The sequence below is a fragment of the Rattus norvegicus genome, chromosome 14, assembly GCF_036323735.1.
Source record: "Rattus norvegicus strain BN/NHsdMcwi chromosome 14, GRCr8, whole genome shotgun sequence".
Lineage (NCBI taxonomy): Eukaryota > Metazoa > Chordata > Mammalia > Rodentia > Muridae > Rattus > Rattus norvegicus.
Genome location: NC_086032.1, coordinates 61,091,192 through 61,106,224, shown reverse-complemented (window position 1 = coordinate 61,106,224; position 15,033 = coordinate 61,091,192). Strand labels below are relative to the sequence as shown.

General features: G+C 39.5%; 1 protein-coding gene across 6 annotated transcripts in view; it reads left to right on the top strand.

Annotated features, from left to right (window-relative positions):
- Stim2 (stromal interaction molecule 2) overlaps positions 1-14,675 on the top strand; it is a 125,732-nt gene extending 111,057 nt beyond the window's left edge. For 4 of the 6 annotated variants that reach the window (XM_039091560.2, XM_039091561.2, XM_039091563.2 and 1 more), the window contains 7 exons: positions 302-479; positions 4,809-4,976; positions 5,218-5,241; positions 5,642-5,742; positions 5,981-6,219; positions 10,633-10,897; positions 13,251-14,675. In XM_039091560.2, the coding sequence (XP_038947488.1) occupies positions 302-479; positions 4,809-4,976; positions 5,218-5,241; positions 5,642-5,742; positions 5,981-6,219; positions 10,633-10,897; positions 13,251-13,728 (1,453 nt within the window). In that variant the 3' untranslated portion in view covers positions 13,729-14,675. The remainder of the gene's footprint in view (positions 1-301; positions 480-4,808; positions 4,977-5,217; positions 5,242-5,641; positions 5,743-5,980; positions 6,220-10,632; positions 10,898-13,250) is intronic. The other 2 variants (NM_001105750.2, XM_063272807.1) reach the window with 1 other exon arrangement.
- The last annotated feature ends 358 nt before the right edge of the window (positions 14,676-15,033 follow it).

Sequence of the window (15,033 nt, the reverse complement as noted above, 5' to 3'; positions counted from 1 at the left end):
GATCGTAGGAAATAAATCAGATACAGGTAAAATACAGGTGAATTTTACTTTCAAATAGATTTAAATGTTTATAACTTTTTTTAAAAGTCTTTTTTTTGAAGAGACTTTTTTTGTGATCCTTGTCTTTTGAGCCTAAGATAACAAAAAATGGCCAAATAATAGGCTGCCTGATATTTACTCTAATTTAAGATCAGTGGGAAATTCTGATTTTGAAAAGTAAATTGTTTGAGAAAATTTTTTCATTGAAATGCAATTTTGGATACTTAAGTGATGAATTTTTAAAAATGTATTGTTCTCTAAGACTTGAAAAGGCACAGGAAGAAAACAGAACTGTTGCTGTCGAAAAGCAAAATCTGGAACGAAAGATGATGGATGAAATCAACTACGCCAAGGAGGAGGCCTGCCGGCTGCGGGAGCTGAGGGAGGGCGCAGAGTGTGAGCTGAGCAGGCGCCAGTATGCGGAGCAGGAGCTGGAGCAGGTACCCTTCTGTGGACACCTGCTGCTCAGGGGCGGGACTGAGGACCCTTCTTTCTTTTGTTTTGTTCCATTTGCTCCATCTGTACTGTCAGGTATACTGTTCTGCAGCTAATAAAAAATAAATTTTATCATTGATCAAATTCATATTTTAAAAATAACAAAATAGTAGCCAGAAGGTGAAGTTGCCAGATTGCTGCTTCCTCCATGCAAGTTATGTCCTGCTAGGTTCATTGGCCTGAGTGCACAGGAGGTGTTTACTTAGATCTGTAGTTAAAGTCTCTATTTCTAATGTCACCGTGCAACAAAGGATGTCTACTTTTGAGCTTCTCTAAAGCCACAGGCTGCAGATGTTAAGGATTTCTATAAGTCATCCCTTTCAAACCTCTTAGATGGTTTTGAAATACAATCTGCTAAAGTCTTCAAAGTTATCGGCAAAGATGTCCTTCCTAATGTCTGCTTCCTCCACTCAGCTACTCAAAATAGGATGGAGTAGGCTTTCAGACATTTCTCAGTGCTGTGGAGAAGGGAGGAGGTAAAGAATGTCACAGCATTCATGTGTATCAGTTTCCTGTCCCTGCAGAGACAAATTGCCACAAGCTTGGTGGCATAAATAAATGTAGGTTCATTACCACTCTGAACGTATCTGCAGGGCCGTGCCCTTCTGGAGCCTGTGATTTCTTTTGTCCATCGTTCTAGAAGTTGCCTTAATTCTTGTCCTATGGCCCCTCCTTCATCTTCAGAATACATTCTGGTTTCTCTAGTGCCATCTCATTTTTCTGACTTAGCCATTTATTGACTGAGAAACTAAGAAACCAGATAGGAATTGGGAGACTTGTTCAGAATTAGTCAACTGTAAAGCAGGGACAAGAACCTAAGTACTCTGCCTCACTGTGTGCTGCTTAGGTACTGCTGCCTTTCAACTGAGTGTCAAGTAAAAGATCAGAATTATACGATGAGTCTTAATGGCATCTATGGGTAAGTGCATCTATTGAGCACCACTGTTTCCTCTAAGGTGTCCTTTTGGAGAATTTGTCTTACTGAACTCTGGTCCTCTCTTGTTGCTATCGACTACAGATCTCTCTTGAAATAACATTTTAAATCTCTTTCCCTTGACTTAAGTTCAGTAAGCTTGGGTCTGATTAGTTTTTGTGTGTGTTTTTATCTATTTGCAAAGGTTATATATTTTTTTTTCCTAAAATGTTTTTTAAAAACTATTGAAGTTGATTTTTAGACGTATTTTGTAGTTATGTCCATCTCACTGGCAAACCTTTCTGTACAGGCTATAGGAAAGAGTCAGGAAGTTAACAATAAAGGCCTATCCAAAGTTACACTGTATGTATGTATGTATACACTAGGTATGCCCTTCAGGCTCTTCTGCCTGAAGTTTGGTTCCTTCCAGGACAAACAGCTTGCTAGCTCATCCTCTAACTGTCCAGTCAGAAAGTAATCCGGAAGAACTAATGGTACTTTTTGACTTATTAGCATATGTTAATTACCCTCCACAGTGGTTTCTTTGTGCCACTCTCATCATACAGAGTGTTTCCTCCCACCCTCCTCAGTTACCCTCTTCTGTCCTCTCCTGCTCATCACTCTTCCCACCCATTCCTTCTACTTTCATGTCTTTTCACCTAATTGTTTTGATGACCCAATGAGTTTGATTCGGTTCCTTTATGGAGTCCTTGAGGAGGGAGTATTTACAGAAGCATGGGCTTACCAGTGGCCAGTGAAGATAATGTCTGTCCTTCTCTGAGTGAACATTAACTGCCTTAGGACAGTGTTTGACAGGTGACTGCATCTCATTTTATCTCTGATTCTGTCACAGACAGCTTTGCATGCCTTCATAGACCCTAAGGTTGCTGCAATATGGTGTACCAGTTGTTCCAGTATAAACATAATCCTCTTGTCATCCTGAGGCAATCAAAGATGGCTTAAAGGAGAACAGTGGTCTTGTAGGAAGAACTCTGCCCAACATGATTGTATTGATAAGAAACACCACCTCGAGTAGTCAGTGTGCAGAAATCCTTGCTTCTACACTCAGGGGCCTGCTCTGAGCACTAACCCCTGTGCTACATAGAGAAAGGTACAGATGAGGAGCAAGGTTATGTGACTGTTTCCTTTCGTTACACAACTGGTATTCAACAAAGGCAACATTTTTGTGTGTTTTATTTCAAATCTGTGATTTCCTCTACTGCTGTTCAAAGCTTCATTTACTGAGGAAGTAAATGATTAAACTGGGAAATTAATGTATGTATATCCATTTAGCACCCTACTTACAATTGCATATAATTTGAAATATATACCCCCTCCCCCGTGGGGATAACTTCAAAAAATGATCATATGGCATTATTTTCCTTAAATGAAGATTTTGTGGGTAACTGATATCACTTTATATTTTCACATCAATTATTTTGCTCCTAAAAATCTCATATTACCAATATAAGTCTCAGGCAGTGATCCTCAAACGTGTGGTTTTTGCTGGAAGCTTCATGGGCTTCCTGCAAATCAGATCAGTCAGATCAGGTCTAGAAGCCAGGTTTCTGTTTCTTTCTGACATGTCTCTACTTATTGTTTTTAATGTTCCAGAGTGATAAAGAGTTTTTATACCTTCAATTAATTTGCAAATGCTATTAACTAATTAGACTTTGACCATTTACATGGATAACAGCATAACTCAAATTAGAGTTACGGTTTCGATCAAATAAAGTTATGAATGATAGCTGTTGAACAGTTGCTAATATGGGACAGTCATAAATTTCACATCAACAGTTAACTTAAGCATTGCTCAGCCTCAATTTATGCCCCAAATACAAAGTTTCTGTTCAAAGTAATTTAACTATTTTAAGAGAAATTTATGGAAAATTTTTAGGATTATAGAGAGTAACGTGAGTGGAATGTGTTGAGATTCTCTGTGTGGTTTCCTGAACATTTAGATTACACTGAATTTTTAGTTTCAAAGTTTTGTGAGAGAAAAGGCTTGCTGTAGTCTGCTGTGGTGTTCTGTAGAACTCTGTGTCCCAGGGCCTAGTCTCAAGCTCTTTCTTCCTTAGAGATCGGCAGGGCTGCCACAGAGCTTAGCCAACCGTCGTATTACATTCATGTTGTCCCATGCACATTACACAATGAGTCACACTAGGCGGGTGTCACCTAAGAAGTTTCTTCCACTGAAAAAGGCCCCCTCCCCCACTTTTTTTAAAAGTCCCAAGTTGCAACTCTTTAATTTTTTTTTAAAAATTCTTTTTTGGTTTATACAGTGTGTGTCCTGTTGTGATTTCTTTTTAACTTTGGGGTTTTAAAATATTTTTCTACACTGCCCAACAGCTGTTCTATTTCTTTATCAAAAGTTTGTGTAGTCCTATTCTTAGTTTACTCTGGCAAACAGAAAGGTTTATTTAAATAAATTGGATTTGTTCAGACCAAACATTCCTTTGCACTTTAGTTTAGAAATGGAGGGAGTTTCAGTTACCTCAGTTAGTTTTGTGGGCGCAATCACTCTTCAGTTATGGGCTGGGCACCAGGATCAGTGTTCCAAGGGACACCCATTTCATTGTGGAAGGCTTAGAGTTATGTGTGCCAGGCCCGCCAGTTGTTCAAGAACTGCTTCTCTGTTCCTTCCTTGTCTCTCTCCTAGTGGGGCTTTCCTTTAGATATTTTTTCCTTAGCATTTATTACACTTAACACACTAGACATCTTATTTCCTTTGTTTAATTGGCTGGCCCTTAAATAGCATGTGGGAAAAATACTTCATCCTTACAGGGAAAGCAATGCATAGTTCCTCACAGGGAAAATCAAATATATTCTTGACTAGAAATGATTTTCTTGAAATTTACACATAGTCTATTCATGCTTAGTGCCTACTTGCTTACAGGAGCAGTGGTGATCTAGAAAGGGTGGAACAGACTGTAGTAGGAGAAGCACAAGAAAGAAGCGACAGGGTGTCAGGAAATGAGAACTAGAAAGTCCACTTGGTTTGTGGGTATTGCTTCATATCCTAGGTGACCAAAAAATGCACTGTGTGGAAAGTGGGATCAGTAATTATTTATGTTCCTATGTTGTTTTCTTTTGTTCCTGATTTGTCTTAGCTTGACAACTATAAAATACAAAAACTAAATATTTCTACTTTTTATATGTGTGTGGACATTTGTGCCCCTATGGGTTCAGCTTTGCTTAATAAATTTATGTTGTCCTTAAAGTCAGCCCTAATTTTAAAATAAAAGGCACACTCAAATTTAGTGATTTCAAAGGTTTTTGTAAAATCCATAATTGAATTGTTTTTTCTTTTTGTTTTGGAATCAATGTTTATTTCAGCCCTTTTTTCCTCTCATCCTTCCAGGTCCGCATGGCTCTAAAAAAGGCTGAAAAGGAGTTTGAACTGAGAAGCAGCTGGTCTGTCCCTGATGCACTGCAGAAATGGCTTCAGCTAACACACGAGGTTGAAGTACAGTACTATAATATTAAGAGGCAGAATGCCGAGATGCAGCTAGCCATCGCTAAGGACGAGGTAGTCTCTTATTTCATGATCAATCACTGAAATAAAGACCTCAGTAAAAGCCCTCTTGAAGATTTTGTTTTTAAAATTAGAGTCTGTCATGTAAATTGACTCTTGCAATTATTGAATTTAAAGTAAAATTACTTTCTCTAGAGGAGTACATATATAGCTTTCAAAATCGCCTTAGTGTCCTTGAGAAATTGTGATTATTACCACTAATGTAAACGTTTTATACGGAGCTTTTCTCCTTCAGGTTGCTGCCTCATATCTGATGCAGGTTAGTAGTTACTAGAGATTCATGTTTGCTGTTTATTAAATTGTGTGAAATAAGAGTAAGTCTTAATCTGAATTCTGGAAAAAATCCGTAGTTGACTCACTAACACCTCATTGCAGTAGGATTTGGTTAATGTCTTTCTGTTGGTTTTAATAGAAGATTCTGGTCTTTTCGCAGCTATAGAAATATGAGAAACAATTCTCTAGAACAAAGCTTTAAACGTCTTTGACTTAAGAAAGCATGCTTTCTCATCTGTTTTCTTATTTTGAAAACATGTCTGTATCTTGGCTAATAATTTTCTACTTGTTTTATGATTGTTAACAGAATCAAATCCAGGATCAAGTTCATTGGTTATGTAAGTAGCCATTTTCCTAAAGCTTCATTTTTTACCTTTTGGGTCTAGGCAGAAAAAATTAAAAAGAAAAGAAGCACAGTCTTTGGGACCCTGCATGTTGCACACAGCTCCTCCCTGGATGAAGTAGACCACAAGATTCTGGAAGCCAAGTGAGAATACTGTTTTGTCTGTCTGTCTGTCTGTCTGTCTGTCTGTCTGTCTGTCTGTCTGTCTGTCTAGCTGTATACTGTATAGATACCAGTGAAGCATTTGTAATTTATACTGATTTGGAAATTGGATAATTTCTTCTTCTGATCAGTCAATTTTCATGGTCTCTTGTTGTTGTTTTTATTTCAATATTATATTAAAGACTTGAGTTTCATAAGTAATTCACCCATTGACTTTCAGGAAAGCACTCTCTGAGCTGACGACATGTTTGCGAGAACGGCTTTTTCGCTGGCAGCAGATTGAGAAGATCTGTGGCTTTCAGATAGCTCACAACTCTGGCCTCCCCAGTCTCACCTCCTCTCTGTACTCTGACCACAGCTGGGTGGTGATGCCTAGAGTCTCCATTCCACCTTACCCTATTGCGGGAGGAGTCGATGACCTGGATGAAGATACACCCCCAATAGTGTCACAGTTTCCAGGTAAGTGTTCAGGAAGGAGTTCAGGAAAGCCACGGTTCAGTTTTGACCTTTTCGGAGTAATGTATTTTAAAACTTATGGGGGGGGGGGAATATGTTCTTCTTTGTTACTCTTTAATATGCTTTTCCTTTTTGAGAGTACTATGAGAGATTCTAATATATATTCTTTATGTATGTGTTATATATTTTGTCTTAGAACTCTTCCTGATCAAGAAGCACGGATACTTAATTTACATGATGCCCCACCTATTTCTATTTCCACAGTGGTCATATGTAACCCACTGTAGGATTCAGCTTTTAAACATAACTTAGCATTAAACTAAAATGAGAGTCCCGTTCAGAAGGGACAGAGCAGCATCGTGACTGCCGATGGTCGTATCGATGGCATGCTGGGCTCTGAGGGGAAACTGCAGTAGCAGGAAAGCTGAAGGCAGTTTTGGAGCCGGGTTTGGCTGCCAGCTCTGCTGGAGTCAGCTCTTGACTCTTCAGGCAGCTTATGGTTTGTTCATTCCCAAGACATTTTTCTTTTTTCCTTTTTCCTTGTCAATATTTTTGTTTTGCTTTTCAGTGCCTTTTATTAATAGGGTTAGGGTGCTCTGATTAACTCATGGAGTACTGAGCCTTTTTGCCTTTGGCAAAATTAAACTGCTTGTTTATGAAAATTTAGATGTGATATGTATATCTGTATGTATAAAACATTATATACACATACACATAAGTAAGATGCTTGAAATTTATGGGGAAAAATAGACTCCTGTTTTAGGATAGGTGTGCTGTGTAGCTCAGGCTAGCCTCCTGCCTTAGCCTTTTGAGTATTAGGATTATACATGTATGCCAGGACATAAGTCCTTCCAAAGGAAGCTTTTTGTGTGTATCAATACTGTTTAGTTGTATGCTATGCTTTTGCGTTTTACTTTGTTAAAAAAATATCTTGGTAAGATAAAATTCAAGTGCTTTAACTTCTGACTTTCTGCAATTACAGATGTTTTCAGTTCACAGTTTTTTACATTAGAAATTATCTGAAAGATTGTTTACCCTTCTTACTGCTTGCCCTGGTCTATTTTTCTAATACTTATGACTTTTTTTTTTTTTTTTACAGTGTCAATAGAATGAAGTTCTGAAGAGCGGAAAACTAGCTCTATTAGTTTAGTTCTTGGTTGACTGAAACCTGAAACGATTAGATTTTTAGGACAGTCAAGTCTGAGGAATTTCCAGTTTGACCTTTTCTGTTCAATGTTGCAGCTTTCCTGAGACTGTTAGAGCAGTTTTGATTCTGTAAGGGAGTTGTGATCAAATCAGGATCTTAGTTTGACAGATAATTCCCAACCAGTGAGCCTGCTTCTGCCATCTCCTGCTTTGCTGTAGTGGAGGAGGAAGAGGCAGTGACTCTTCAGGGGGAGGAAGGAGCAGCTTGTGAGTGTGGGGAGTGCTAGAGGCAGGTGGCCTAATTATTCTCCCTGTCAGGACTGCCTGGTGGTGATGGCATCAAGTGTGCTTGCATTTGAAATTGTCTGTCTGTTTATTGGTTTATGTATGTGCCCTTATACGACACTGAGTCATAAGTGCATGTTTGCTTGAAAACTAAACCTTTAAAAACAGTTTTTCTTTAAAATATGTAATTGTTGCGAATCAGAATTGTGCTTGAGGAGGATCCATTTCTTTAATTAAATCTTTTCCTTGCCTGTTTTAGAAGCACTGTTGGGAGTTTGAAGATGGCAAAAGTTTTTTATTTTTATTTTTGTTTTTTTTTTTTTTGGTCAATTAAAGACAATATTTATATTAAATGTGAATAATTGGCATATGTTTTAGATAACTGTGGTGTTATATACACAGACATTTATACTTGTAAATGTGAAAAAGAGCTGGTTTGAAATGTAATAGGAAGTTTTAGAAATTAATCCGATCGCTCATAGAATTGGAGAGCCGTGCCTCCACCTAGTGGCCACAAAGTGGTACTCCATTTTGCTTTGTTAAAAGAGCCTAAGTCTGGGATCTTACAAAACAAAGGCTGTTAGCCGGGAGTATACTATGGTAGGAATGAAGGTACTTCATTTAAATATTCTTTATTGGTTATGTGTTAATTATGCTTGAAATAATGGCCAGCAAGCATGCTTGTTCTATGTAAATAGCAAAGGAAAAGATTCTAATACACATAAGACTGCTTGTAGTTTTACATGAAGAAACCCCAGAAACTGTTAATTGATATATTTATTGTGAGTAGAAGAATATAGGATAGAATTACTCCTCCTCCTACAGTTTTTAAGTATCTGCTAAATTCTTTCAGAGTAGAATGTAGTAGTAATGTATTTCAAACTTGTTATAAAACCCTTTGTACGGTCTTAAAGCCATTGAAGACAATGCCCACCTACTACAAAAGTAAAAAAGACGTCTTACTTGTTTTTCTGAAATGAACCACACCACCTCTCTTTCCCTCTTCCAAACTTGTGTTGTTCTAAAGCCCATTAGAACATGCTCTTTTTTACAAATGTAATACTCAGTATATACCATTGCTGTATACTTACACCATCTATATAAGTATCATCAAATTATAGATATCATTTTCAACTTTTTTGCTCAAAATGTGCATCAGAGTTTTCCTGAGTTTATACAAGTTAAATTTACTGTGTTTGTTTCACATGAGCCAACCGTAGCTTGCTTATTCTCCTCTTTCCCTCTGAGATTCCTTGTATATTTTTCTTACAAAAACAATAGTGGAAACACAGATCCTTATGTTATGTAGTGTGCACAAGTCTAAGAGTTCCTCTGGAGCCTTCGAAGTGATTTTTGATCACTGAGCAAGCATCTCTTACTAGTCATGGCCAAATGGCCTTTAAAGGGAGTTTGCTTGTTTGCATACCCAGTGTTGGTGAGTTCTGCTTCTGTCTCCTCACTCCTACTTGGCGTGGTTTGATGGATTGGTTTTGCAGCCTGGATGACTATGAAACAATACCGCACTATTCTAAACTCACTTCGTTGATAGTTTGGGGATAAGCGGTGCAGATATATAGCCTGCTTCACCGATCTCTTTTATCCCAAGGCTCTTACATGGTTTTCTCTCTCATGCTCACCAGTTAGGGGCTTCACATAACGTGTTAAAAACTCTTTGTTTGCATGTTAGTATTGTCTACTGTGTGTGGGCTGTCACAACCATCATTTTTGTTACATTTTTATTCAGTATTAGATATAATTACCTGATTATCATTGTTAAACTTTTCTTTCCTTTTTTTTTTTGTTCTTTTTGGAAAATATAGCATTGATTAGTATTTTGTTAAGCAAATTAGAAGCGAGAAGTTGTATCTTTGGCAGAAAATGTCCTTATTGACACTTTCACTGAAAAGTAATAGTTTAACTAGATAACAGTGCAGATTACTCTCATTCTGTGTATTCTCCAAAGTGTTTTGAAGTTCCTGGTGAAAAATTTGTCCACAATCAAGTTAGTATGCTTTCTGTTTAGGTAATCTGTAATTTCTGATTACTAGGAGAGCTTTTTCATTTCTTTTTGTTCTGTGGTTTCATCATAATATGATTGGCAAGACAAGACATCAGAATAGACGGGAAAGGCAAAGGAAAGGTCAAAACTCTTGATTGAGTGTCAGCTGGATCTTAGAAGTAAACTCGTTCACTGTGATGATGAGCGGACGGCTTGGCTATAGCCGAGTCCTGGGGAGGAGAGCATTGGCGTGCAGTCTGAGGCCTGTTGCTGTCTAACAGTGTGAGCTTCCAAGCCTGCTTTATAAAGGCATGCTAGGACAGCGCCTTCTTTCCTAGTGCTGTAGCACATGAAGAAAGTAGCATGCATCAAGAGCTAGCTTGGGAGGGTTGTTCTTGGGCTGTTTTAGTGCAGGAAAAGAAACTGAGGATGTCTCCACCTGCATGGCTCTAGCTTGAGATTGGCAGTAGACACAGAGAGAAGCTTCATTAGGACCTGTGTTCAGGAGACAAGCTTTAGATTCAGCTGAGAGACTGCATGCAGTCTTTATTTAAACTTTCTTAAAGGCCAGACAGGTTTCGATCTGTCAAGACTTTCCACTGATACTTTATACTGTTTTTCCCTCCTGATCCAGTATGGGCATTCATTCATAAACTGTTTATCATTCCAAGTGTGCTATAGTAACTTTAAATCTAAAGGTTAGTTTGAATAACACTTTGTTAGTGTTTTTAATAGTATTACATTTTTATAGTTAAACTACATTGATGTTTATCTATTTTAGTTTTCCTTCTGTTACCTTTCTATTGCATTTACATTAATTGCTGTGTAATTTTTCCATTGGTGGTAGAGAATGGGAACTGTCGATACAGTTGCCTGAATAAACATTAACCCTGACATTTTACATCAGTTCTTGTGTACACGTTTGCAAGAAGCCAGTTAATGGACAGCGGTGACTATGAGCATGTCCCTTGGCTTGTGTTTTTCAGGGACCGTGGCTAAGCCTGCTGGGTCTTTAGCCAGAAGCAGTAGTTTATGCCGCTCTCGTCGAAGCATTGTGCCATCCTCCCCACAGTCTCAGCGAGCTCAGCTTCCTGCACATGCTCCTCTGGCAGCCCACCCTCGGCACCCTCACCATCCCCAGCACTCATTACCTTCCCCAGATCCAGACATTCTCTCTGTGTCAAGTTGCCCTGCTCTGTATCGGAACGAAGAAGAGGAGGAGGCTATCTACTTCACTGCTGAGAAACAATGGTATTGGCGTGTAACGAAGTGCAGAGTGTGGGGCTAAGGGGGATGTGGGTGTGGGTGTGACGGCAGTGCTACAGTGTATTCTGTGTATCTGTGACAGGAGGTGCCACAGACTCGACACCTGTTTGTGGAACTCAGTTCTGTCTATCTGATGTGCATCTGGCCTGAGTGGGTTTTCTGCTCAGCATATCAAAGGCTAAAATCAAGGTGCTGGTTCTCATGTGGAATCTGGAGTCCCCTTTATCCTCATATTTGTGGCCAAGTTCAGTTCTTTGTGGTTCTGTTGCTGAGGTCTTGTTTCTGTGCCACTCTATGCAGGAGGTCTGGTTGTTTTCAGTTTCTAAAGGCCACCCACCGTTCCTTGTCAGTCGACCTAATCTTCAAAGCTGATAGCAAGAGCTTCTTGCCTTCTATGCGCCCCCCTTCACTGATGTGCTTCCTGAATAATAATCTCCATGAGTGTCAGTGATTTAAACCCTTAGAATTTTCAGATCCTTTTCCTCACACTCATGTTTCATCTCTCATTGGGTGACCGAGAGTCCTGCGAAGTTTGGAGCTCTGCTGCCCCTGGGTTGTAGGTGCTCTTCTGAGACAGAACTGTGGAGTTGCTAATAAATGCTGGAGACTCAGGTCTCAGACCATAAGCTTGTCGAGGGAAAATGTGTATATAAAATATAATGTCTTGGACTTGAGTATACATGTACACTACGCCTGAAATTTCAAAGTAATTGATTGCTTACTAGCATATAGGCAGATTCATTTGCCCAGGGCTCAAAAAAATGTTGAGAACCTAATGGAGGGAAGGATAAAATCAAATGAACTGCATGACTCATTTCTTCACCACCGTAAGTATAGCAGCATGCAGTCCATTCTGCGGGTGCTGCACCGTGAGGCTGTCAGGAGCTCTCTTCTCAGTGCTGTAGGTGTAGAAGCACTGTTGATTTCTGACTTTACCACATATTAGTATTGGGGTTGGCAGGCTGGGTGGCTCCTTCCAGCTGCCACATGGCACTGGTGATAGTACCATCAGTTCACTTTTCCCATAATCACTGCCTAGTAAAAGTTATTTTTTAATAACAGACAGTCTCTGAGGCTTGTTCCTAAGGAAACAGTTAGGGTTTGCAGTCTCATTGCAAGTAGGGATTTAGTGCACCTTACCACAGGGAGCCATTATGAATAACATTTTCTTTACCTATCTTTGTAGTATGACCACAGTCAGGAGCAGAATGGCTTTACCTCTAAGTTGTTTTCCTGTGGTTTCTGAAGATGGTAGGGGACGCCAGAGCTGCCCTGGCCCACAGAACCTTTCCGTCATGGAAAGTTAGTTAAGTTCTTGTTTCACGGAGCATGTCAGAACTTCACAGCACCCTCATAAATATGAGAGGAATTTGACTTCAGAGGACAGCACTGCTGCTTTACTACCATAGCTTCTTCTGCTAGACTGGCCTTTCTGTCTCCTTATTACACACACACACACACACACACACACACACACACACACACACACACACACACACACACACACGCAGCTGTGGAAAGGATGCTCATTTACATAAACTGGGACTGGGGAGGCAGCTCAGCATGGAGAGCACTGATAGAGCTTTTATTTTTAGTGCACTGTTCGTATTTTACTCATAGTTTTCCTCAGAAAGTCATATTTCATCAAGCTCATAACTAAACATTTGAGGTATAATTAAAATTTCATCTTTTCAAACATATACTGGGAATTCTTTGATTCAGAAAGAAAAATAGTATTGAAGGAGAGTAAAAGTCACAAAGGCTTAAGAGAACCCAAAACTCCAACATTTTCATTTTCCTCGAACTTAAAGGAGGCATAGCTTAATTATATTGCTTGATTGTTATAACTTATCTTAAATTAACAAGTTTGATGCTACTGAGATGCTCCTACAGTATGGTGCCTACTAAGGGAGCATGAGTGCTGAGTTTGGATCCCTGGAACCAGGGTAAGCCGTGTACAAGTGCACACTTCTGAACTCCAGCAGGAGAAGGGTCGGAGACACAGATCTCTAGCTCACTAGCCAGTCGGCTTACCTGAATTGATGAGTTCTAGATTCGTTTAGAGACCCCCACCTCAAAAAATAACATGGATAGCAATCAAGGAAGATGCTCAGTGAGGACCTGTGGCCTACTCTTGCACACATGAAGATATCCACAGAAATGCATATATCCATGTGCGCGCGCGCGCACACACACACACACACACACACACACAGAATTATATAATATCTTTTTATAATTGAGTAAATGATGAATGGGAGTTGATTTGGTAGAATATTTGCTGGTACTGGTAAGAACATGGAGATTTAAAAGTATTACCTTTGTCTGTCTCATTCAGGGAGGTACCAGACACAGCTTCAGAATGTGACTCCTTAAACTCTTCCATTGGGAGAAAACAGTCTCCTCCTTCAAGCCTTGAGATATACCAAACATTGTCTTCTCGAAAAATATCAAGAGACGAGCTTTCCCTGGAGGACTCTTCCAGGGGGGACTCACCCGTGACAGCAGATGTCTCCCGGGGCTCCCCTGAGTGTGTGGGCCTGACGGAAACCAAGAGCATGATCTTCAGCCCTGCGAGCAGAGTGTACAACGGCATCCTGGAGAAGTCCTGCAGCATGCACCAGCTCTCTAGTGGCATCCCGGTGCCTAATCCTCGACACACGTCCTGCTCCTTGGCTGGCAGTGACAGCAAGCCAGTTCAGGAAGCCTCCAGCGTTTCCAGAGTAGGCAGCATCCCGCACGACCTTTGTCATAATGGTGAGAAAAGCAAAAAGCCATCAAAAATCAAAAGCCTTTTCAAGAAGAAGTCCAAGTGACTCGGCTGATGAGATGGAATTCCATTCAAGAGGCATCTGTAAACTTTTATCTCCCACCCTCCACTCCGTTTTTATTTTAATTTTAGGAATGTAACTCCATTGGGGCTTTCCAGACTCGATGCCATAGTGGAAATGTCCTTAAGGGCAACTGTCCGCTGTCTGCTTAAACTGACTACGCCATCAGTCCATCTAGTCAGGCATTACCGAAAAGTCATCGGGAGGAGGCAGTTTACAGTTATTTCCGCCTATTTATTTCTGCATTGATGTTAGTGATGTATACACAGCATTCTGTCGAAAGCCGCTATGGACTTACAAGCTTTAATGGACTGTAAGCCAGCATGGGCTTGCACAATTTTCTTGTTTACCAGAATATCTTCTTATCTTTCCACAGAGCTGTTTCCATCATGGACTAAATAACTTAAAAGAAGTAAAACTGATTGCACTATTGTTTTCCAGACCGGGAAACCAATCTCTGCAAGTAAAACTGTATAGTTTATAAAATGACTGTGGACAGGGGACTGTTTTCACTTTTAGATAAAATGGGTTTTTAAGTAGAAACTAGGGTTTCTAATTGACTCGATTTCTGGAAATGAAAACCCACACTTTTATTATGGGATGCTTCCTCAAATGCATTTATTATTATTATAAAGTTTCAAGTCCTGCTGTAAAGACCATGTTGTTTTGTTTTCCCCAGGGCTTTCACTGTGATTTACTGCACTGCAGGCTGTATGATAAAATATAAATAATGTAAAGACAGAAGGCTCTTGATTCCTTGTACAAGTGGAAGAGTTAAGACTTGATCGAAGGACTTAAAACATTCACATGCTTAAACTGAGGTTGGGGGTGTGGGGATTCAGGCACTTGTTTACAGACTTTGAATAAATGCAAAGAATTTATGGTTTGTGAAAAATTTGTACTGTGGAAAAGATAATAAATTGGAGACATTATTGTGTGGGACTGTGCTGACTTTTGTTGATATTACACTGTTTTCCGGAGAGCCATGTAAGCTGTCTCGCTGCTTCATTGCAGTACAAGAAATAGTGATGTTTTGGAACTAAGTTGTCAACAAATTTCTTTGTTTTATATTGTTTGTCATATTTTTATGTAGTTTGAAATGTTTAAATGTTCTCATCTCAAGATTAACAAATATAAATCTATGGTGCATTTAGAATGTGTTGGATCAGTTTGTAAGGTCTGGAACTGGTTAGATAGGCTAGTCTGGGAGTAACCCGAGAGCGCTACTGCACAGAACAGCAATGCACCGTTAGTTTGTTTCCTCAGCCCTTAAGACCTCAGTCAGAACTA